The sequence below is a fragment of the Archocentrus centrarchus genome, chromosome 24 (genome assembly GCF_007364275.1).
Source record: "Archocentrus centrarchus isolate MPI-CPG fArcCen1 chromosome 24, fArcCen1, whole genome shotgun sequence".
Lineage (NCBI taxonomy): Eukaryota > Metazoa > Chordata > Actinopteri > Cichliformes > Cichlidae > Archocentrus > Archocentrus centrarchus.
The window spans coordinates 5,159,623-5,181,817 of NC_044369.1; the positions used below are offsets into that span (position 1 = coordinate 5,159,623).

A 22,195-nucleotide genomic window follows, 5' to 3' on the forward strand; every position below is an offset into this window, starting at 1 on the left:
CCTAAGTGTGTGGTGTAAATGGTAGGTGTCCCTTTTGTGTTGCTGCTCTGCCTCCTTGTTGAGGCTCCTCCTCGTTGCATGAGGAGGCGAGTCACCAACGGGCTTACACAGACCAAAACTCCCTCACAACTTTGAGAACACAAACAATTCAAAGATGAAACCAAGAACCAAAGCACCGTGATTTTTTCTAAAATCAGGGCATTTATTTAAACCTTCAGTGTAACCTTTTTTTAATCCTGATAAGCTTCTGACAGACTGACACCTGCTTGAGGAAACGGTGTGGGAACATTTTGAGTTCTTATGAAAAAATGAACCGTTTTGCTTTTCTGGGGATTCAGTGAATCCCAGAAGCTACTGCATCACTTAGAGTTTCTCTTGAGTGACAGCTCTCGAGGATCCCAGCTCAGAGACCAGTCTCACTTCCTCCTCTGCAGACGCTAAAAATGCTGCTGGGGGATATTTGGATGACGCGGTTTTCTACAATGTGAGGAAAAGAGAATGAAGAGGAGACGGATTTCTGTGAGGGGAGTTACCCCCAGGCCTCATTTTCTGCTCTGCATGCTTTGAACGCCTTCACTGCTTCAGCAAGTCTGAACAGCTCCACAGATTCAGACTCTTTCCAGGAACACTTTAAAGAACCACACCCTTTTCCTGCTCTTCTACATCATTTTAACAAAACTAGGCACACGAAACATGAAAATGCTTATACGTGTTTTTTTTGGTTTTTTTTCTGAGCTACCTTAAATCCAGCTTTAAACTGAGCTTCCACAGAGCCTGACCAATCAGTGTTGACCTTTTCAGTTAAATATTGTTCCTGTGTTTTTATCCACTCTTCATATTTTCAAACTGATCCTTGACTTCAGTCATTTGCTCCATCCTCATACAATGCTTTAATTGTATGTTGGGTTACTCAGTCATAAAAGCTGAGCAGTACATTGTTTTGACTGCTCAAAGTTACTCCTCAGCAAAACTTTACCTGGATGAAAAATAGCATTTTTGCTTGCTTGTACTCTGTACTGCTCCCTGTAAAGTGCAGATGCATTACTAATGTCAACAAATGCACCTTCGACTTCATGATCTAAGTTTCTCCTGCCTTGTCTTGCACCCAGAAGCATTTTAGGTGGTGATGCAGTCAAAAAAATAATAAACATAATGTGACACACATAATGCAGTTTTTGTTACATTTTCCATATTTGTCCATATGTTGTTCTTTCATTTTGATTAGCAAACATTTCCACACGCCCACAAGTTCTTTTGTTCAGTATCATTTTTGTTGGAGTAACAGCACCGCGTTTTAAAAAGATACTAGATTAATTATTCCATACTCACTCAGAAGTAGCTCTGTACTGTAGGTGATGCTCAGTTACCACAGAACAGCTGAGTTTTTATTCATTATTGGTTCATTAGTATCTGTAAGTTAGTTTAATGATCACTTTATTCATTAGTCACCTGCTACATGACTTCTTTAGTATGTCAGTGTAGTGTGACTAACAGTTGTGTAATTACTAATGACAATCAAGTGAGTAACTTGTTCTGAGTTATGTCAAGAAAACTAATTTCCATCCCGTTTCACGGCTATTCACTGTATGACCTCATCACCGAATGATTTCGCAGTAAAAAACTCTCCGACTGTGACTGTCATCTGTTAGTGACAAACTGTTAATCATGTCGGAGAACTTTCTTGCTAATGTTTGTGTACCACATAGTAAAGTGTTGCCATTTCATTGCAAATAAGATAAATCAGCGTAAAGATATTTACCCACCTGTTTACCAGCTGACCCAGCCAATCCTGCTGGACTAAAAAACATCCTTCCGGCTAACCCTGCTAACCAGCACTAGGATGGCCGGTTTTTAGTTTGCTTATTAAACCTATTAGAGATGCACACCTGATATTAATATTTAGTTCTTTGGCTTAAATACTTGTTTGCCCAGCGTAACGACAACCACAGAGGGGCCACAAGCCAGTTGTTCCGGTGCCAGGCCCAGATAAATGAGGAATGTTGCGTCAGGAAGGGCATCCATTGTTTAAAAAAAAATCAAATATGCGAATCATAAAGAATGAGATTTCCATACCGGATGGGTCAGGGTGTGGGTTAACAACAGCCACCTCTGGTGCTGTTGGTCAACAGGGTGTCAGTGGAAACTGTGTTACTGTTAGCTGAAGACAAAGGATGAGGAGAGGGGGAATAACTGTTAGGAGCCAGTGAAAGAGTAAGAAAGAAGAAGACCAGGAGCATTGGAGGTGGATTCAAACTGTGCTACCGTGGTATAGATAGGAGGACAACTTGAGTAGAGGTAATCTTGAAGGAACAGTGTGTGAATAGTGTTGTGGAGGTGAAAAGAGAGTCAGACAGAATCATAAGATTGAAGCTGGAAATTTTAAGGGGTGATGTTGAATGTTGGGAGTGTGAAATCCCCACAGGTTGGATGTCAGAAGAGAAGGAGGAATTCTGGGGTAAGTTGGGGAGAAAATGATGATTAGACATGTAGGTGAAGGGAACAAGCAAGACGAGTAGGCGTTGGGTAAGTATGTGTTAAGGAGAGAAATGCAGATGGGAGCTGTTTTTGCGAAAAGGATGGAAATGGTGTAGTGAACATGTACTTTAAGACTTTAAGTGCACACATGTGGACTACATCTTGTGCAGAAGAAAGTGAAAGAGATGGGACACTGCAAGGTGGTGTCAGGGGAGAATGAAGCTGGGCAGCATCGGATGATGGTCTGTAGCCTATTTAGGAAAACATGACAAAGACCAGGTCGAAGATATGTTTAAGTTCAGAGCGTCACCTACAACATTAGCTGTCAGCTTATGGGGCACCACTTTAGAAGATAGAAGGAAAAGCCCTCTGCAGAACATCCAAGCATACCGTGTGAATTACATTTACTGCAACATCTGAACATCCCCACCCCTCGGAGGGACAACAGTTTCCCCTCGGGCCCGGGGAAATCAGGAAGTTATTGTTAGTTTTAAGACAGCAATCGACCACATAGAGAGTGTCTCAAACGTGAACGTGGAAACTCTATCCACAGGCTGTGATGAAATAACAACACATTTTCTCTTCTGCCAGTGCAACAGTGAGTCAAGACCAGGAAGTAACACTGGCTCAAATTGGGTTAAAGGCCAAGAGCAAGCTTCAACAACAGCAGCGTGTTGTTATAGCTCGCCAAACAACACAAATCAAGCCTCAACACCTCTGAAACTCAGCAGCATTTCCCATGCATTCCACTAGAAGAAGCACTGGAAGCAGCATTGGAGATGAAGATAACCCATCCTCCCAGTGTCACCAGTTTCCCAAGCTTCCATCCCCTCCTCCTCATCTCATCTCAAAGGCTCCCATTTAAATCAGTCAGAAGAGTCCAAGTTCATTGTGTAATTTGGTTTTACATGATGCAGACTTAGTGCTGTAAAACGAGCTTTAGTTTCAGTTTTTGTTTTCCCCAGTGCCTTTAAAAAAATAGATATGTTTCACTATCTTTTTTTAAAATTTCACAAGTGTTAACCTTTCCTCCTTTGGCCCTTCAGAAGCTTAATTGTGGAAGAAATAAAAGTTGTGAAGTGTAAATTAAAAATTCACAAGAGGTCATTTAACACTTCACCACCCAGCAGGAGCAGCACTCGGATAACATGGAGGAAGCTAAGAGCAAAGAGCCACACCTGCTACACTACCAGTATTTCTTTTTATATTCACAGTACTTGTGAGTTAACTGTAAACTGTGGTGTTGTGAGTTGATACAAAAACCATGGAGTCAGCAGCTCAACCGTGTGTGGGAGGAGGTGCACTCACAGTAAGAGCAGGTAAGAGAGAAACTAGCATGACTAGAAAGGACACCAGGATGCAGCAGTCTGACACTCAGAAAGAAATTTTGGCTGCTCCCTTACAGTATTTCCCAAGTTTCCACATTGGAGAGATCCACATGTTTGATTTGGCGGCACAGATTCTTTTAATGTCAGATCCCCACCCTTTTATAAAACAAACAAACAAAAAAATACATCGTCATTGTGGTCTCAATTGTGCCAAACACAACTGCTTCGCCAAGAGTAGCTCAATAGACTCTCTATAGGCTCCTCTTGTTAGTCTTTTTTCTTTTCTTTATTTCTTTTATTATTCGCATTAGTATCTGTGGTTATACAATGCTGGAGTTGACAGAGCCGAGGGGCAGGTTAGCAAAACAGAGAGAAAGAGAAGGAGGAGGAGAAAAAAAAGAAAATGGACAGAAAGAGAGAGAGAGAGAGGGAAAAATGGAGGTAAAGAATCAGGAAAAAAGAGGTAAAAGTAGACGACAGAGCAAAAGTAAAACATTGCATCTGTAACAAAACACACTCAAAAAACAGGCAGCACCTGAAAGAGAGAAAAACGGAAACAGATTCTTGCGTAACTAAGTTAAAGATTCAATTCAATTTTATTTATAAAGCGCCAAAACGCCTCAAGGTGCTTTATATTGGCGGGGGGCAGTCGTCTGCTGCGATTGGTTGGGGCTGAGGGGTGAGAGAGAGGACAAAAAACAAACCAGTTTAGATGATTCATGCAGTCAGTTTATGAATCTTTCTGTTTTTCCATTTCTGACAGCTGTCAGCAACTGGTCTTTTGATGATGTCACCACGTACAGCCTTTCCCAATATTTTGCAATATTTCCTGAAATAGCGATATTTCCTTTATTCTGTATTTCCAAAGAAAAGATGGATGTGACAAAAAAATTAAATAAAAATCTCAAGATAACATGTTTATGCACTTTAATAGTGTTTAACAATGCTGCACAGTTACAAACCACACAAGTTGTGCCAACACAGGTAGTACTCGTTAACATTTAAAATTATTGAATAAAAATAAAATCACACCCACACAACCAAAAAATATTGGTTTGACAGCTATTACGCTGCATTGCTTAATAGCCAAACTGCTTCTCATGACATCATGAGCCTGTTTCACAACACCGCCCGTCCTGCTGAACTGTTCACACACATTTTATTGGCCTTCTTACACACAGCAGAGGTGAACCGGTCCCTGCAGCATATCAGAGCTACATCTCGATACCGCCCAGCTTTCCTGAAAAGCTTATTTTAGCATTCCTTTGAGTCCTGAACGCTGCGCACTCACCGTGTAAGTTGCAAAAGTGGTTCCACTGATGGTCAGTTGTATTCAGTAGTTAAGGAACTACAAAAGCAGCAGTGCTTTGATTGAATTTCAGCCTTTCAGTAAAAGAGTTAAAAGTCTGAAACTAATGTGGATCTTGATTGTCCTCCTTTCAGTTACTGCTGGGATATTACCTCTGACTAATCTTTATTTCACCTATTAAAAACTAGTCATCTGTGTTTACTTTAAATAGCCAATGTGTTGCTGTTGGAGCTGACCCGGCAAGTTGCTGCCTGTTCTGTTTTCTCTGGTTCACTCATCTGCTTGTCAGACTGCAGCTTTAACACTTTGTGTAAGGAGGCGTGTAACAGCAGTTCTAATGTGACAGGCAAAGATTTAGTACAAGCTTTTAATACAGGCTGAAAGAAATAAAGCTGTAGGTGTCAGAGGTTTTAATGGAGGTTAACAGCATTACAAGTTGCAGATGAAGTTTTCCCTCACAAAATGAGATTATTTCTGTCTGGAGGCCCTTTAGCTTCTAAAGCCACAAAGCCTAAAAGGATTACAAAGCAACAGCTGCTGATTATTCACTGTTCAACTGATTTAATATCACAGGATCCTGGGAAAAGACCAAGTCAGCCTCAAGTCTCAACTGATCAGGAAGTGATCAGTGAGAGGATCTCCTCTCAAATATTATTTCTCTGTCCTCAAAACCCCAGAATTTAAAATAAACACGCCTCAGTACTGTTATCTAACAAGTTCATACCTCAGGCTGAAAGTAGCATGTTCTAAAACAGCAGCACTGAACTTCATGGAAACTGCTGCATTTTGGAGGCTACCTTTTTATAATGCTGCTGAATTGTAGTAACAACAGGTTCTATTATTTCATCCCACACTAAATGTGTCTGTGATTGTGTACATGGAGCCTAATATTCCAATTTAAGTCAGTTTCAGTACCCAAACTGAATAAAAAGATCCTTTTATCAGAAGCAACTGACCCAAAGAGATTGAAATTTACAAGCAATCAGAAGTAAATGTGTACCATATAAACCAGATGTGTCAGAAGGAGACCACCAAAAAGGCCCAATTTTACGGCACATTTAAAGGATTTGCAAAGTTAAACTGCAACAAAATCCTCGATTTCCACACTGATTTTGCTGTTTAGGACCTGAGTGATTACACAGGAGTAAGAATATCTGGAAAGTTTAAAGTCTTTCTGCTTAATTTTTCAATCAAGTAGAAAGAAAGACATTTTAATACAGTATAAGTGATTATGCAGTCAACTCAGTACCTCTGAAACAATTTAAACACTTTTGAGAAAAAGAACAATCATGGTGTATCAAAATGCTTCAACGTGATTGTGAAATCAACATTAGGCCATTCATGGTGACCTCTGTGGCTTTGGAAATACCTGCCTGCCTGCGTGTAGGTCCTCAGGTAAAAGGTGGAGGCTCTTCAGCAGCAGTTTAAACAGGGACAGTTTGTAATGAAAAACAGCAGTGGAAGCAGCTGCTGAAAGAAAACTCTGACCTGAGTCGGAAACTCAGTTATGCTGACCAGTGATCAGCTGGAGTGCTGCACCAACACCTTCTGTATGCCTGAATCGGCAAGCTGAGGTGAAATATATTGTGTGAATTTGTCTGATTTGTAAGTTTCTCACATTCAAAGCAATTTATCAATATCCTGAACTAAAGTGAACTCAGTATATCCCAGATAAATGTCTCCCACAACATAAATAGAAGCAAAGGGGCTTTTAATCTGTCATCCATCAACTGTGTTGCACTTTTTGCTCGCTGTCCTGCTAGAACCACATTTTGGTTCATCAGTGGTTCAGTATCCATCCATGTATAGAATCATTAGTCAAATCTGATTTCTAAAAAAGCACTCAAACAGTTTGAATTTCACAGCAGAACATGATCAACATCTCTGGTTCATCCCAGTAGAGAACATTATGCAAGAGAGAAAAACAACTTAGCATAAAAAGTGAGGAAATTTGTTTAGTCGATTATTCCTTTGTTGTAACGATGCTTCTTCTTGGTAATAAATCTTACACTGCTGCCTGTTTATGTCCCCTTAAATGGTGCCACACTTATAAGGAAAATGCATTTGTGGGTTGAGCAGCAGAGCTGACTATGTAGGCTGCACCCATGAAAAACTTGCCAAATCTTGTCTGCAAATGCACTGAGCTGAGCAGTAAGTGGTTTTTGTATTATAGAATATACTTGTATTTGTGTGGTTTGTGTTGTGCAGAAATTCTAGAGTCCACCTCTGTGTCTGCTCTGAAAATCTCATCAGGATCAACTTATTCAGGTATATAATAGGCTGTTAAGTGGTTGTTAAGCACCCCATCAATAATTTATGAGGAAGGACAAAGGGTGGTGTCAGAGCACTGACTGACCTCATTATATGTTCATGTGGTTCAAGCTGATATCTTCGCTGTGCCAGCTCCGTCACTGCACAAACCTGATTTTACCTTCCTAAATATTTACTGCTGTCTGCTTCATCATTCCTCCCTCTAGAGCTTCCCTCTGATATTCAAAGCTTTACAGGGAGTTGCAGCTTATTGTTACAAATGATTATAAACCAGAAGTTGTCCATCCTGCTGCTGTGTAGGATTCTTGGAGCTTAAGATTCATCCAGAGAAGTCACCATTTCCACCAGTTTTGTGCATAACTTCTAAAAGTTTCAGATGCTGAGTGACCACTTAAAGAGCCGCCATATATTTTAGGGCCACACAGGGAAAATGTGCACATCGACACTTTTATTGTTAGAAAAGAATCACTGTGTCACAACCTATGGAAATGTGTGTGTGTGTGTGTGAGTCAAAGTGTGCTGCGTTATTCAGTAGCTTAAACAGAGGTCAACAAACTGCTGACACGATCACAGACGATCTTTAATCTGTGTTTTGGCAAAACTCTAAAAAAAAAAAAAATGTAGTGCTGTTCATCCTGATTCTGTCAAACACATCAGACATTATTCATCCTCAAAATGAACACAGACACTGTTTATCACACTGATGGATTTCACTGGAAGCACTTATCTTTTCCTGTTTCTCTACGCTTCAGGTAATTCAGAAGAAAATGGATGATGGATAGATACACAACTCAGAGTGAACAAGTTATAACTATACCGAATAGCAGCGTGTGTGTGTGTGTGTGTGTGTGTGTGTGTGTGTGTGTGTGTGTGTGTGTGTGTGTGTGTGTGTGTGTGTGTGTGTGTGTGTGTGTGTGTGTGTGTGTGTTAGGTGGGGCAACACTTTATGTCACAAACAATGCATTCTTTTGACATAAAATGTGACACACTCATTTGTTAGGTTGTATTTATCAGGACATTAAAAACACCACTTGGCTCTTGTCAAGTCTGAAAATTATTTAAATATGGCCTCAGAAGGAGCAGCACGGTGGTCTGGTGGATAGCACTGCTGCCTCACAGCAAGAAGCTCCTGGGTTCGAATCCACCATCTGTGGCGTTTGCATCTTCTCCACGTGTTTGTGTGGGTTTTCTTCAGGTTCTCTAATGGTCCAAAGGCATGCAATTAGTGGGGGTCAGGTAAATTGGTGTTTAGGGTGTACCCTACCTGTCACCTTATGACAGCTGGGACAGGCTCCTGCGACCCTGAAAAGGATAAGCAGCAGATAACTTTGGCTGACACATGACCTGGAACACTGTGTCATTATTTATTTAACAAAAGCTGCTGTGCTTGGGATCATTGTCCTGTTGCTCAGTTTGAGCTGGACTTATCTGTCAGACAGACGGCATCGCATCTGACTCTAGAACACTTTGCTATACAGAGGAGTTCATGGTCGACTCTGCGACTGTGAGATGCCCAGGAGAGCAGACAGACGAGTGGATGCACATCTCCCTTATTGAACTTACACGTAAGCTTCATGCAAAAAAATGAATAACTGCCGGTCATGGTCCAATATTTCTCTCCTTGTAACTGGAGCCTTGCAGAAAGAGAGAGATCTTATTTCCAAACCAAACCATCAAGTATCTGGAGCTTGATGGCAATGAGAGAACCACCTTACCTGATAACAGGCTGTTCACCTTTCACCCTGAGACTGAAGCCGCTGCTTTATTTCAGGATTAGCTTCAGGGTATCTGCAGGGTCAGAGACAGAGGAACCCAGAGAGACTGGCTGTCATTTAGGTGGGAGCTAACAGCTAATGAATAAATAATGAGCGCATGTGAAGAAATTGAAATTTAATATTCAAACTTCTACAGACTTTGTTTTTTACTCTTATAAAAATAGTCTCAATGTAGATTGTTTGCCAGTTTATATTTTGTTGATATTTTTAATAAATAGTGAAGCAACACCATCACAGATATGTTAATAAATAATAAAAGAAGCCAAATGTTAAAGCAGCCACTGCTCTCCCTGAAGCTACAGTGAACGTCTTCCCATTCCCAACTAGTGGAGTCAACAAACTAAGCAAAATTAAAATGCCCTTACAATAGCAACGTTTAAAACTTATTTACTTGAGTATTAAAAATCACAAATATTTTTTATTTCTGAATGCTGATGTGCAAGAGTGCATGCAAAGTCTTAAAAATGTGCCACTTCTTCACTGAGCTTCTCTGGACAGTCAGAGGGAACTCTATGAGTCCCTGAATGAGAGGAGAGAGATTCCTGATGGGACAGTTAAGACCATCAATCCCAACAGTCCCCTACTGCCAACGGGAATTCAAGAACACATTCTTTCCCAAAATTAGAGCAAGTGACTCATTTGACACACGAATGAATTTCACAATAAACGTAACAGTAAAAACAGTTTCACACAACAGTCACTCAGTCTGAGTGACTTTGAAGGGGGATTTTTGGCACAGAGGAATTATTTGTTGCAGAATTCTTTAAAAGAAAAATAAAAAGGAAACCAGAGTGAACCAGTGCATGATGATTTACAACGATGTCTCAGATGATGTCATACGCCTGTTGTAAAGAAAAACAAGTCAGATCATAACAACAAATGTTTTGACGCAAAGATTTGTTTGACTAAAAAACATAAAAAATAAAAAACTAAAGCTGGCTCGGGTCCTCTGTCTGCTTTTCCCATCAAACTTTTAACAGTTAAGATGTATTTCCCTTCCTTTGCATTTTTTTATTTTTAGTTTAAAAAAAATGTTTAAAAAATATGGAGCAGCCGCTTTATTACTGTTTATGATATCTGATGTTTCTGAAATTTGAAAGTTAACGGACTTTTTTCTTTTCTTTTTTTTCTCATGTGTGCAAACACAATTGATAGTGACTGCAGTATATAAAGAGGATATCACCCCCGAGATTCACTTTACCAGCAAATGTTATTATAGTTAAACTAGAAATAAAATATGTTTGTGAGAGCCTCCATCCCCCCCCAAAAAACAGAGTAGTAAAGTGCTGTGCAGTACAACAGTTCATTTACATCAACTCGAGTCTGCAAGCAGCTTAAGTTGATTTGAAGCACTGACTGATCAGTGGAGGATCTTTTGGTCCCCACAACAGTGAATCAAAGTCATTATCAGCATCCATGTCTGCCATCACCTCCTCTTCTCCCCTGCTCTTCATCTTGTCTGATTGGCCTGAAATCAGCCGAGCAGTCAGCCTGTGAATCTCCTGTAGGACTGTTGTAATGTCCAGTTTGTGCTGTGAGGCCTTCAGAGTGGCCACGTTAAATGGAAACGTCCTGATGAAGTCTCCAACTCGGACTGGTGGCACATGTTGTCCATTCCCTCTGGTTCTCTCCACAGCGATCCGAGCTGGCCTCTGGCTCCCGCTGTGAAATGTTTGAAAACAATGAATTTTCATCCCTTCTGAAACAAGTGTTGATTTTTTTTTCTTATAATGAAATCAACATTTATTAGCTGGAAATTCCAATTTTATTTTTTTTACATTATCATTTTTTTAAATTTCTGAATTTCAAGCCATAGAAGGAATTTTGCCAATTTGGTGAAAAATGCAAAGTTTTTATTCAAACCTTTCACTTTTAAAACAAACCATATATATTTTTTTCTTTTTTTTTTTTTTGGTTTATTATATGTTTTGCAAATTTAAAGTGCTGCAAAAACCTGTAAATGTTTGGTAGCTTCCAGGACGCAGCATACCGTCTGACTCCCTGACCTCTCTCCTGGGTGTCAAGTATTGAAGAGGAAACGTCTGTCTCTCCTGAGCGCTCCCTCTCAGCTTCTGTTTCACTGTTGTCATGGTTTGTAACATCAGACACGTAAAGACTCTCGTTGTCCATTAGGCGCGATGCAAGAGGTGGCAATGACTGTCTGTTCAACGCTGACTCATTTGTCCTTGAATCCGGGCCCGGGATCAGGTTCCGCTTCTGGTCGGTGTGGGTTTTGACAGCACTGGTGTTAAATATTCTGCATCTGGCTTCATGTATCTCAGCGAAGTCAACAGAAGGAAGGCGTCTTTGGTAGTTGGCTACAAAGTCGCACTGTTTAAACTGTCTCTTGTTCATCTTTGCAGGCTGACAGGGAGCTTTTAGCAGAGGGAGAGTTTGAGTTTCTGAGTCCTTGTTACCTTTTCTTTTCTTCTGATGGTTTAACTTGGAGAGCACAGGTGCAGAGGGGTGGTTGGCTTTGAAAGGCTGCTTGTACCCACATTTCTGATAAGCCCTGTCTCTTAAGCCGTCAGTCGATGTGTAGTTCATCAAATCTATGAGATCGCCGACTAGCTTTTTCTTCACTGAAACATCAGCTTGGCAGTCCAGCGTGAGTGCCGGGCTGTAGTTGACCTCCAGCAGCCAGGGCTTGAACTTGGCATCTATGAGGATGTCAAATCCAAGCAGCTCCACACAGTTTGGAGAGGAGGGCACAGAGGCAGCAATGGTGAGGAGGGTCAGGGTGACAATGTTGTTGATCCTCTGCCACAGAAGAAGCTCTTTGATGTCTTGGCTTTGGAGAAAATGCCTGAACTTGCTCATGGTCCACTTGCATCCCTTTCCTACCTGCCCTTTTTCAGTTTTGTAGAAGGGACCAAACTTGTTGATGCTGGTGTTGGTGAGGTGAGAATACAGGTTATGCAAAGATGACAGATGATACTTCTCAGTGGCGAAACGCACTAGGCCCTCTTGATGAATGTAAACAGTCAGCGGACGAAAGCTCTTCACACACACGTAAATCCTCAGGTCAAACTTGTAGCTAGAGATCAGCAGAGGGTTGCTGATGTACCTCTGAATGACAACAGCGCAGTCATAGACCAAGTCCTTAATATCCTCAAAGATGAAAATCCCTTTGCCTTTGGAGAGATCCACAGGCTTAACAATCCAGTAGGCCGAGGTTCCTCTGGCCATACGCAGTCTGTTGTACTCAGCCAGGAAGCGTGTGTATTCACTGGGGAGAATGAAAGTGGTGGGACTGAAGTCATAAAGAGCTGAACCAAAAGCAGCTTTCATTCTCTTCAGGTTGCGTGCCAAACAGTCCTGTAAAAATAAATACAAATCATTATTTTAGCATTGATGTTTTTTTGTAAAATATTGTGTTTAAAGATGGTGTAAAACCTAAAGCTATCAGCAGAATGTGAAGAAATAGATGTTTCGCACATAGTCAAAGCAGCTATCATATGAAGTCGAAGACAAAGGGGCAGTAAATTACCACGTTGTATCAGTGTAACCTGTATTTAACAAGGAAAGTCATCAAGAACAGTTTCTTAATTGCAATGGCCACGTGAGCAAAGGCAAAGCCTGTTCAGGGGGGTAGTGATGCAAGAAATACCAAGTCAAAAGAACCACAGCACACATCTGAAACTCAACCACTAGTATAATGCTGACCCCTGGTGATAAAAGTTTAATCAGCATGACATAAAATAAAAAGCCTTTCAAGTGGTCCTATTGTGTTTTCCCTTATTGTTCTCATATATTACACTGGAAAGGATGTCCATGTTAAACTTGGTTAAAGCTTCAAATAATCAGTGTATGTAGTCTCTGTGAGGCAAAAGCTCAGATTTCAGAGTCCTCCAAGCACTCAATTTCAGGCAGTTTTTACCTTGCACTTTGTGCTATATGAGATCAGGAGGAAGAGCAGGGTATCTACTGATCGGAAGGTTGGTGGTTCGATTCCTGGCTGCTCCAGTCTACATGCCAAAGTATACTTGGGCAAGATATTGAACCCTGAGTTGCTCCTGATGGATTAATCGGTGTGTGGATGTGTGTGAAAATGTGTGATGCAGCAGGCATGAGAATTACCACCTCTAACCTCTTCCAGGCTATGGTTCTCAGCCGGAAAGGTGTGGTGTGCCCTCTCCAGCTCAGGGACGTGTTGCTGCCCCGAGTGGAGGAGTTCAAGTATCTCGGGAGGAGGAGGAGGCGGGAGATTGACAGATGGATTGGGGCTGCACTGGTTCGTCGTGGTGAAGAGGGAGCTGATTGTGAAAGCAAAGCCATTGATTTACCGGTCAATCTACGTCCTGACCCTCACCTTTGGTTATGAGTATTGGGTAGTGATCGAAAGAATGAGATTGTGAATACATGCAGCAGAAATGAGCTTCCTCCGAAAGGTGGCTGGCCTCTATCTTAGAGATAGGGTGAGGAGTGCAGCCATTAAGGAGGGGCTCAGAGTAGAGCTGCTTCTCCTCCACACTGAAAAGAGCCAGTTGAGGTGGTTCGAGCATCTGACTGGGATGCCTCCTTGGCACCCAGTGAGGTGTTCTGGGCATGTCCTACTGGGAGGAGGCCCCGGGGTAGACCCAGGACCCGTTGGAGAGATTATATCTCTCTGGCTGGCCTGGGAGCACCTTGGGGTCCCTCCGGATGAGATGGAGGAGGTGGCTGGGGAGAGGGAGGTCTGCCCCCAAGACCCGGCCCTGGATAAGCTTGAGAGGATGGATGGATGGATGGATGGATGGATGGAGGATCAAGAGCTGAGTTTTGCTGAACACCTTCTGGCCATAATAAAGAACTGTTTCCATTTCTTGAAGTATAAACATGATGCAAATAAAGAACAGTTTTTTCCTTTGGTAATCCATCTTCTGTCATTTTAAAACATAACACATGTGAGAAAGTACAATCATGAGTGATTCTGGTGTAAACACCTAAAAAGCCCAGGGTTAACGCAGTGTGTCTACATTTACCTTGCGTGTGATGCCAACAGTTTTGGGATGGTGGTTTAGGCGTTGCCATGGCAGCAGGTTGCGATATTGCGAATTGCAAAATGGAGAGCCTCGCCAGTACAGGTTCCAGTCTTCCTCCCCCCGCTCTCCTTTATCGTACTCCTCCCACCCTCTCTCCAGGAGCACCTCCCTCACCAGCTCGGGTCCTCTGTCATGCAGTCTGAACACCAAGGATGCAGCCATGCAGCTTCAGCCACTACAGATCCCGCAGATGCATGCAGAAGAATGATGTTTGGACTTACATGAGAGGCTTAATCTTCATCACTTTATTCATAGTGCAATTTTTAATTCTGGTTTGTTGACCAGTGATTCTATTCTAGACATAAAGTACAGCTGGAGATGATACATCAACTGTGCTTTACTGCAGTTGAAGTTAGAGTTGCATTTCAGCATTCATAAAATTGTTGGATACATTGTGTGATATACATGGACATTTAGTATGAGTAAGTGGCAAAGAAAGAAAAAGAAACAACAGTCGTAACACTATCAAATATTGACATATTAACATAAAATGTGTACTGATATCCAGAAAATCAGTATCCCATATGTGCATCACAAATGCATATAACAGAAATCGGCTTTGTTAAATATTTCTCAGTTATTGTGGTTTTAACAATTTTCTATCATATCTTTGACTTTAGGTTGTACAGAGTTGCTAGAAATGTGAACAAAAACTCAGATACATGTGAAATTAAAAGCATGTCTGTCTGCTTGGTATATTAATTACAGGAACACCAGTGAGTCTGAAAAATGTGTCGTTGTGGGCAAAATTATTACTGGAGTTTGAGTGGGAAAATGTCCACATGCCTTTTGGATCCTCCTGGACAAATTCAACGACGGTCCAAATGTTTCGAGCTGCAGCCTAACAGTTTAGCCCCTGGCTGGACTCACAGCACCTTGTTTGTGTGTAATCCAAAGCATTTACAAGGTAAATCTGAGAGGCCCAAACAAACCTGACACTTGTCCCTCCATCTGCCAAGAAAGAAGGATCAGACTCAAGCTCCTGTGTGCCAACTTACTAACAGGCTCTTTATCACGAGGAAGACACGCTGATCCACTCCAGATAATAAGATAATTAAAACATCTCAACATGACGACTGTTTTTTTAAGAGTCAAAATATGTGATAAAATTGTACATGATGTTTGCAATAAAGGGGAAAATGCAAGAAAGTCTCTATTTCCATGGAAAAAAACGCTGTAGTGGAGGAAACCAGAATATTTAAACATGTTAAAAAAGATACACAAAGTCATAAATGATTTATCTTACCTTTGAATTGAATTGACTCAAAGTATTTTCTTTCTGTATTTTCTTTCTGTCAGAGAAATGAAAGGTAGGATGATACCTTTCATCCTACCCCTCAGCATAATGCTGACAGGCTTCCTGTTCTCTTAGCTCCTCCTACAGACTAAACCAGACTCTCACAGCCCGGCCACTGCTGCTGGTGTGCGCGTTATATTGCCAAAAGTATTCACTCACCCATCCAAATCATTCAATTCAGGTGTTCCAGTCACTTCCATGGCCACAGGTGTATAAACCAAGCACCTAGGTATGCAGACTGCTTCTACAAACATTAGTGAAAGAATGGGTCGCTCTCAGGAGCTCAGTGAATTCCAGCGTGGCCTGTGCAGAAATCAACTGTCGGTGGTATAAGAAAGTGGAAGCGACTGGGTATGACAGTAATTCAGCCACAAAGTAGTAGGCCACATAAAATGACATAGTGGGGTCAGTGGACGCTGAGGTGCAAACTACCCTGACCCTCAAACTTCCTGCAGCATTCAGATTAGCTCATGAGCAGTGCATACAGTGAGAATTCCATGGAATGGGTTTCCATGTCAAGCAGCTGCATCCAAGCCTTACATCACTAAACTCAATGCAAAGCATCAGATTCAGTGGTGTAAAGCGTGCCGCCACTGGACTCTAGAGCAGTGGATACATGTTCTCTGGAGTAACAAATCAAGCATCTCTATTTGGCAATCCAGTGAGCAAGTCTGGGGTTGGCAGTTACCTGTCTAACTGCATAGTACCAAGTGTAAAGTTTGCTGTTATGGTGTGCGGGTGTTTTTCAGGAGTTGGGTTCGGCCCCTTAGTTTCAGTGAAAAGAACTCTTAATGCTTCTGCACACCAAGACTTTTTGGACAATTTGATGCTCCCAACTTTGTTGGAACAGTTTGGGGATGGCCCCTTCCTGTTCCAACATGACTGCACACCAGTGCACAAAGCAGCTCCATAAAGACATGGATGAGCCAGTTTAGTGTGGAAGAACTTGACTGGCCTGCACACAGTCCTGACCTCAGCCTGATAGAACACCTTTGGGATGAATTAGAGCAGAGACTGTGAGCCAGGCCTTCTCTCCAACATCAGTGTCTGACCTCACAAATGTGCTTCTGGAAGAATGGTCAAAAATTCCCATAAACTTCTAAACTTTGTGGAAAGCCTTCCCAGAAGAGTTGAAGCTGTTATAGCTGCGGGTGAACCCTATGGATTAAGAATGGGATGTTAGATTCATGTGTGTGAAGGCAGATGAGCAAATATCCATCCATGGATGGAAAAGTTTCAGCCTTGGTAAGCAGAGACAACACCTGTATTTAATTGCTGCAGGAAAATTTGGGAATGGTCCACACATGTTAGCTTAAATATTCAGCAGCTTCTTTGGTACACTATTCCCATTCATAACAGCCTCATAAAAACAATAACAATTTTAGTTTTTCAAAATGTGATTTTTCATTTGAATGCCATTTAACACATTTCCTCCCCCCCCCCCCCCCCCCCCATTTTTCCCTCTGATTTCCCAAGATGAACTAAAGTCTTCCTTCTAGCCTCCAACAATGCTACAAGCAGCCAAAAAATAAATTACAAAGTGTCCATACTCCAAGGTTTATTCACACAGACTGAACTCAAAGTTATTTCCTCAAAAACTGCAGTAAAGGCAACTTTATTCTGATTGGGTCCCTTTAAGTGTAGACAGGTGGGTGGGGCTTATTAGAAATATGCCATTTTTACATGTCTAAGTTAATAGAAAAAACAAAAACCTCAGTGATCAGACGTGTAAAATGGATGCACCTTTATTAATTGGCCATCACAGCATCTTTTATGTAGCATCTTGGTGGAAGGGAGGAACCCCCCCCCCCCCCCCCCGACTAGCACAGTGCAGATTAAATATTGCCTTCCACTCATTTGAAATAAGTGTTGCATCACTTATGTCTGGTTTGTGCACATGTAACCATTAAAGTTAATCATGCAGATGACCGCCAGTTCAAAAAAGTGTTTAAGCACAGTGGTAGAGTTTATTCAGTCTTTGCATGTCCAACTGGCTCAGGTGTGTCCTCTGACCTATCGTCATGCCGCTCCCTTTTGGCAACATAGTTGGATTTCCATTTGCACTGAAATAAGCCCTGAAAGAAAAATTTGGGTTCAGCTTAAGTCCAATATTTCCCCTTAGAGCATTTATAAATCATAGAAAATAGATAATGGTTTCAAACTTACTGCCCATAGTGCATTATGGACTCAGGATCATATGGTAAGCTTTGAGTGTTTCCATATTTCACCTTGAAGTTCTCTTCTTTCCCTTAGAAAGAAAAAAGTTTGAAATCCAAACTAGTTTAACATGCATGTGCAGTGTCAGAACCAACATTTCATTACGCTGAAGTTAACATTTGTTTAGTCTTTGTAACTTTATTATCTAGACATAGCTGTTGCTGCAAGAAGACTGGCTAAAAAGAAAGCTGCTCATTTCACACCAAGATGAGAGCTAACTTTTGCAGCCAGAGTTGATGCTCCCTGCAAACCATTTTAAGAACTGGAGGTTTATGGCACTGCCATGTCATCATAGTACCACCATCTTTAGTTTGTTTAGGACTAAACACAGGCTTTAAAAAGGCACTTAAATGATATTTAAACAATTTGGATCAAACTTATACCCCCCCAATACATTTTCTTAAAAAGATGTCAGCTTGGGTACCTGGCAAAATATTTGCCCAGTTCACGGTGACGTATTTATCCCGATCCTCACGAGTGTGTTCATGATGCAGTCCCAGAGCATGGATGATCTCATGGCAGAGGTTCCCCACGTTGCACACCGGAGCAACGAACAGCTTCTGGGCTCCTCCTTGACAACCAACAAATGAGGCACAGCTAGAGACACAAAAGCAAATTGGTTCACTCACTCACACACAAAAAAAAAAAAAAAAAAAAAAAAAAAAAAAAAAAAAAAAAAAAAGAAAAGCCACACACTGAAGCACCCAGTTTTGAGTTTCTCCTTTAACCTCTCAGTAATGGAGATTGAGGGAGTGGAACAGGTTATAATACTCTGAAACAATAAAAGAAGGTATCAGGCAGTGTTTTGCTTTCTTGTATGCCCACTTCACAACCTTTTTATTGTTGCCAGCTGATCACCTGTTTGCCTGCACCTCTAAACCTTTGATTAAAGATTTGGACTTTTTCCACCCCTCTGATGACCTGCTTTTGAGTTTTTAGTGAAACCATTGCATTATAACTGCCCAGTGGATGTGAACAGGTAGCCTTTAGACAGTGAGGTAGGCCTAAGTGACTGAACACAGGTGTTGCAGAGAAAAGGTAGCAAGCAGAACAAGTGCTGGAGGGTTGTCAGATTTTCCATGAATAATTACTGTGGATTTGTTTTAACCAAATTACTTAATTTTTGAGGACATTTTCCAAATCACTTCAACAGAACAAAACCCAGACCTTCTGCATTGATCCATACCTACAGATGGTTCACTTTTCTTACCCGCTGCCGCCAACAAACTTCAGGTAGTTCTGCTCTTCGTCATGTTTCTTGAAGTAAATACATGTGACGTCTGATATCATCTTGATGGCAGCCTTAATTTCTGCCTCTCTGTAAGCTGTTGGAGTCACAGAATCCACTTTTTTCATTTAATGATCAAAACAACCGACCTCATTTGAACCACAACAACCCACCCAGTTCATCCGAGATGATGTAAGGGACAGTAGCATCTGGCCACAGGGTCTGTACAGCATTTCTGTCCTCCTTCAAGTTCAGAAACATTCACAAGCAGTCATGTCACCATTTCAGTCCAATTAAACTTAAAAGCATTAGTTTAAAGTGTTTTGAGGTTTGTTTTCAGCAGTTTCACATTCATAAACTTTTGTCCATCTTACCTGAATCAGGATGTCTCCTTCCTTGACTGGCATGTCAAGATTAAGCTCTATGACAGATTAATAAAATTTTAATAAAAAAAATCACAGCACGTGATTTTTTTTTTTTAATTAATGTAAAATAGTTTACATCAGCACCACTAGTCAGAAGACTGATGTTTCCATCTGCAGTAATTTAGGCATGGGAACTACCCGTCCATGAGAATGTATGGAACATTAGTCAAATCAGCAGCAAGATCAGAACAGAGCCAAAAGACACATGAAAGCAGCTCGAGTGGAGGCAGGCTGCAACGTAGCTTACGTGCATGCAGCTTCTGGACATCCTAAACTTAAATTGTGTCTGACATTTGTCAGTAGGATGTGTAGAAGGGCTGACAGATCAGCTGATCTGGCAGAGTTTGACTTCATGGCCTGTCTGAACTCATGTTATGCACAATTCTTTACCGTCCATGGTTTCTGCACCCTCGTTCCCTGAAGAATCAAGTTCTAGAACTGCTGCACCTACAGAGAACCACACATTTAGAACATCTCCAATATAAAACCTCAAAGTCTAAAATGCTGTGAAGACAAACCTGAAGCAGAGCCAGATGCATTGTGGCTTGTTGCATTTAAAGATATGGTATAATCTGAAACAAATATCTGATGCCCATTATGTTTTCACTGAAGCATATACAAAATATACAAACACTATAATGGCTTTCTGACAATATCCCACAAAAACAGATCAGCACCAACCTGCAGCAAGACTGGTGGCATTCGGGACATCATTTAAAGGAGTTGCGCCAACTGCAACAGAAACACCACAAGTATCCACAGTGTGTTTAACCACATAGCAAAAACGCCGACTCTGTAGGGGGTCTTTGTCATGCATAGCCATAGAAATAATAGAATTTTTAAAATCCTTAAATTATATTCTTGCACATGTAAAATGATGCAGGTGGACCAACTGAACACCAACCTGGAGCAGAGCTGGTGGCATTATGGCTGTGATTTAAAGAAGTGGCATAATCTGAAACAGAAATCCAATGTTCACTACATTCCCACTTTTTTTGCCCCTTTATTATACTAAACACTATGATAGCTTTCCAAATGACAACCCACAAAAATGGATCAGCACCAACCTGCAGCAAGACTGGTGGCATTTGGGGCATCATTTAAACAAGCTGTGCCAACTGCAACAGAAACACCACAAATATTTACAATGTCTACCAAATATAACAATACTGAATCTGTAGGGGGCTAGAATTAAAATAAATAAAATCCTTAAATAGTTCATAGTTACATTATGAGTGTTATTTGAAGAAATAACATTGGAAACAGAGAAACACATCCAATATCTATCAGTGTGTCACATTAGAGTTGCTAAAATCTCTGTAGTGGCTGTAAAGTTAGACATTCCCCCTGAAATCTATATGCATGCTCATTCTGGGTGTCAGGGCACCAACTGAAAGGGAGAAAGACATCCAATAATATAACTACATTTGTAAAGATTATTCAGTGTGGAGAAATATATATTCCACTACCTACCTCCTGGAATCACTGTTGTGGTTGTGGCAGTAGCATTTTCTATAGAAATTAAGTTCCTCAGATTATTCTTTAAGTCGCAGCATAGTGAATCTACACAAGTCAATCTAATGAGCACCAACCTGCAGCAGTAAGGTTTAGACTGATGGGCATGCTGCCAACTACACACACACACACACAATTATTATTAAGCGGATAATTCTTCTTTTATAGAAACATGTTTTTAATTCTGTACCTGGTGACATGCAGAAGAAAACCAGCAGCCACATGCTGCAGCAAGGCATCACTCAGCAAAGAGAAAAGCTGTAAAAGAGTTCTACTGGCTCCCTGATATATATCTGATTACTATCTCAGCAGGTGCGATCACTTCCAGTGATTAAAACGTTCCAGCTTAAACATTAGACCACTAGATGACGCTACATTATTTCTAGTTGTCAGTGATAGAAGAGGCGCGATAGAAGGAGGAGACCTGGTACTGGAAGAATCCTGAATTGAAATAAATGGGAGAGAGCAGGATGTCATTTAATATTCTTTCTTTGAGCTAAAGGTGAAACTGAGATTGCTACTTTCTGCTGCTCCATTATCACAAGAGGCAGTGGGGCAAAAAGGGGGTATGCACTATATACAATGCATAAGGGCGCTGCACAAGAGGGGGGGCGCCGAAAGCGATGCGCGGAAATTATTTCTCTAGTCGGCATTTTCTGTATTTAACAGGAGTGCATATGATATGATCTGTAACGCGCTGATTAGGCGCCCCTGTGTTCCTTCACCTCCCCTGCTCCTGAGTAGGGTCTCCCTCCCTCACCTCCCTACCCTGCTGCCTCCACGAAAGATAGGTGGAAGAAAATGGATGGATGGAAAATAAAAGCCTGCAATAGAAGTCTTGTATTTTATAAGTCCGTGAATAAGTGAGTTCTGCACATATGAGCACAGTAAACCTTGAGAGGCTGCGTTTTGTGTTTGTGTGTGTGTGCATACACCTTATAAAGTATATAACTGCGCCCCTGACTACCTGCGAAGGATGGCGCCAGCTCCTGGCTCACAGATGGAGAACGCAGTCCGTCATGTCAGGAAGAGAGACCGACAGAGAGCGAGGGCTGCTACAGCCGCCGCCGACAGCAGCAGCAGCAGCCAGGGCTGGACTGGTAATCGGGCGTACCATCTTCAATACAGTGAACCCTCGTTATTACTCGCTTCACCTCTCGCGGCCTCGCTGTTTCACGGATTTTTTTTGTGGAGTTTTTTATGCTTTTTTTTTTTTTTAAACAGTGTATGAACGCGCATCGTATTCTGCGTCCTGATTGGCTGCCAATCAATCTCATCCGTCCATCGTCTCTGTCCAGCACAGAATGTGTTCGGCTTGAAAACAGGTTTTC

At 41.4% G+C, this 22,195-nt stretch overlaps 2 protein-coding genes across 3 annotated transcripts; both read right to left on the reverse strand.

Moving 5' to 3' along the window:
• Nucleotides 1-10,492: 10,492 nt before the first annotated feature.
• On the reverse strand, nucleotides 10,493-14,344 carry ttll2 (tubulin tyrosine ligase-like family, member 2). Its single transcript, XM_030721961.1, has 3 exons — nucleotides 14,123-14,344; nucleotides 11,149-12,476; nucleotides 10,493-10,820 (listed from the first exon to the last, which is right to left on the reverse strand). Exons 1-3 carry the CDS (start codon nucleotides 14,342-14,344, stop codon nucleotides 10,493-10,495), a joined length of 1,878 nt encoding a protein of 625 aa, XP_030577821.1.
• Nucleotides 14,345-17,301: 2,957 nt separating this feature from the next.
• On the reverse strand, nucleotides 17,302-21,098 carry LOC115774740 (high choriolytic enzyme 1-like). 2 transcript variants are annotated; one of them, XM_030722135.1, is made up of 14 exons: nucleotides 21,055-21,098; nucleotides 20,942-20,980; nucleotides 20,823-20,861; nucleotides 20,417-20,467; nucleotides 20,254-20,304; nucleotides 20,031-20,081; nucleotides 19,868-19,921; nucleotides 19,740-19,796; nucleotides 19,299-19,345; nucleotides 19,098-19,167; nucleotides 18,907-19,021; nucleotides 18,121-18,293; nucleotides 17,646-17,727; nucleotides 17,302-17,554 (listed from the first exon to the last, which is right to left on the reverse strand). In XM_030722135.1, the coding sequence occupies exons 1-14, from the start codon at nucleotides 21,086-21,088 to the stop codon at nucleotides 17,428-17,430; spliced, it is 990 nt and encodes a 329-aa protein (XP_030577995.1). In that variant the 5' UTR covers nucleotides 21,089-21,098; the 3' UTR covers nucleotides 17,302-17,427. The 2 variants fall into 2 exon arrangements, with proteins under 2 accessions (XP_030577995.1, XP_030577996.1); XM_030722136.1 differs by lacking the exon at nucleotides 19,868-19,921.
• Nucleotides 21,099-22,195: the final 1,097 nt, after the last annotated feature.

Bases quoted from the DNA above. Each gene is read 5' to 3' on its own strand.
- LOC115774740 (XM_030722135.1), bottom strand. From the start codon at position 21,088: ATGTGGCTGCTGGTTTTCTTCTGCATGTCACCAG. The intron at 20,862-20,941 runs GTTGGTGCTCAT...TAATTTCTATAG, and splicing joins TCTAAACCTTACTGCTGCAG to AAAATGCTACTGCCACAACC. The intron at 19,346-19,739 runs GTAAAGAATTGT...AATCTGTCATAG, and splicing joins GGGTGCAGAAACCATGGACG to AGCTTAATCTTGACATGCCA.
- ttll2 (XM_030721961.1), bottom strand. From the start codon at position 14,344: ATGGCTGCATCCTTGGTGTTCAGACTGCATGACAGAGGACCCGAGCTG. The intron at 12,477-14,122 runs GTAAATGTAGAC...TTATTTTTACAG, and splicing joins CTGTTGGCATCACACGCAAG to GACTGTTTGGCACGCAACCT. The intron at 10,821-11,148 runs GTATGCTGCGTC...AACATTTCACAG, and splicing joins AGAGGTCAGGGAGTCAGACG to CGGGAGCCAGAGGCCAGCTC.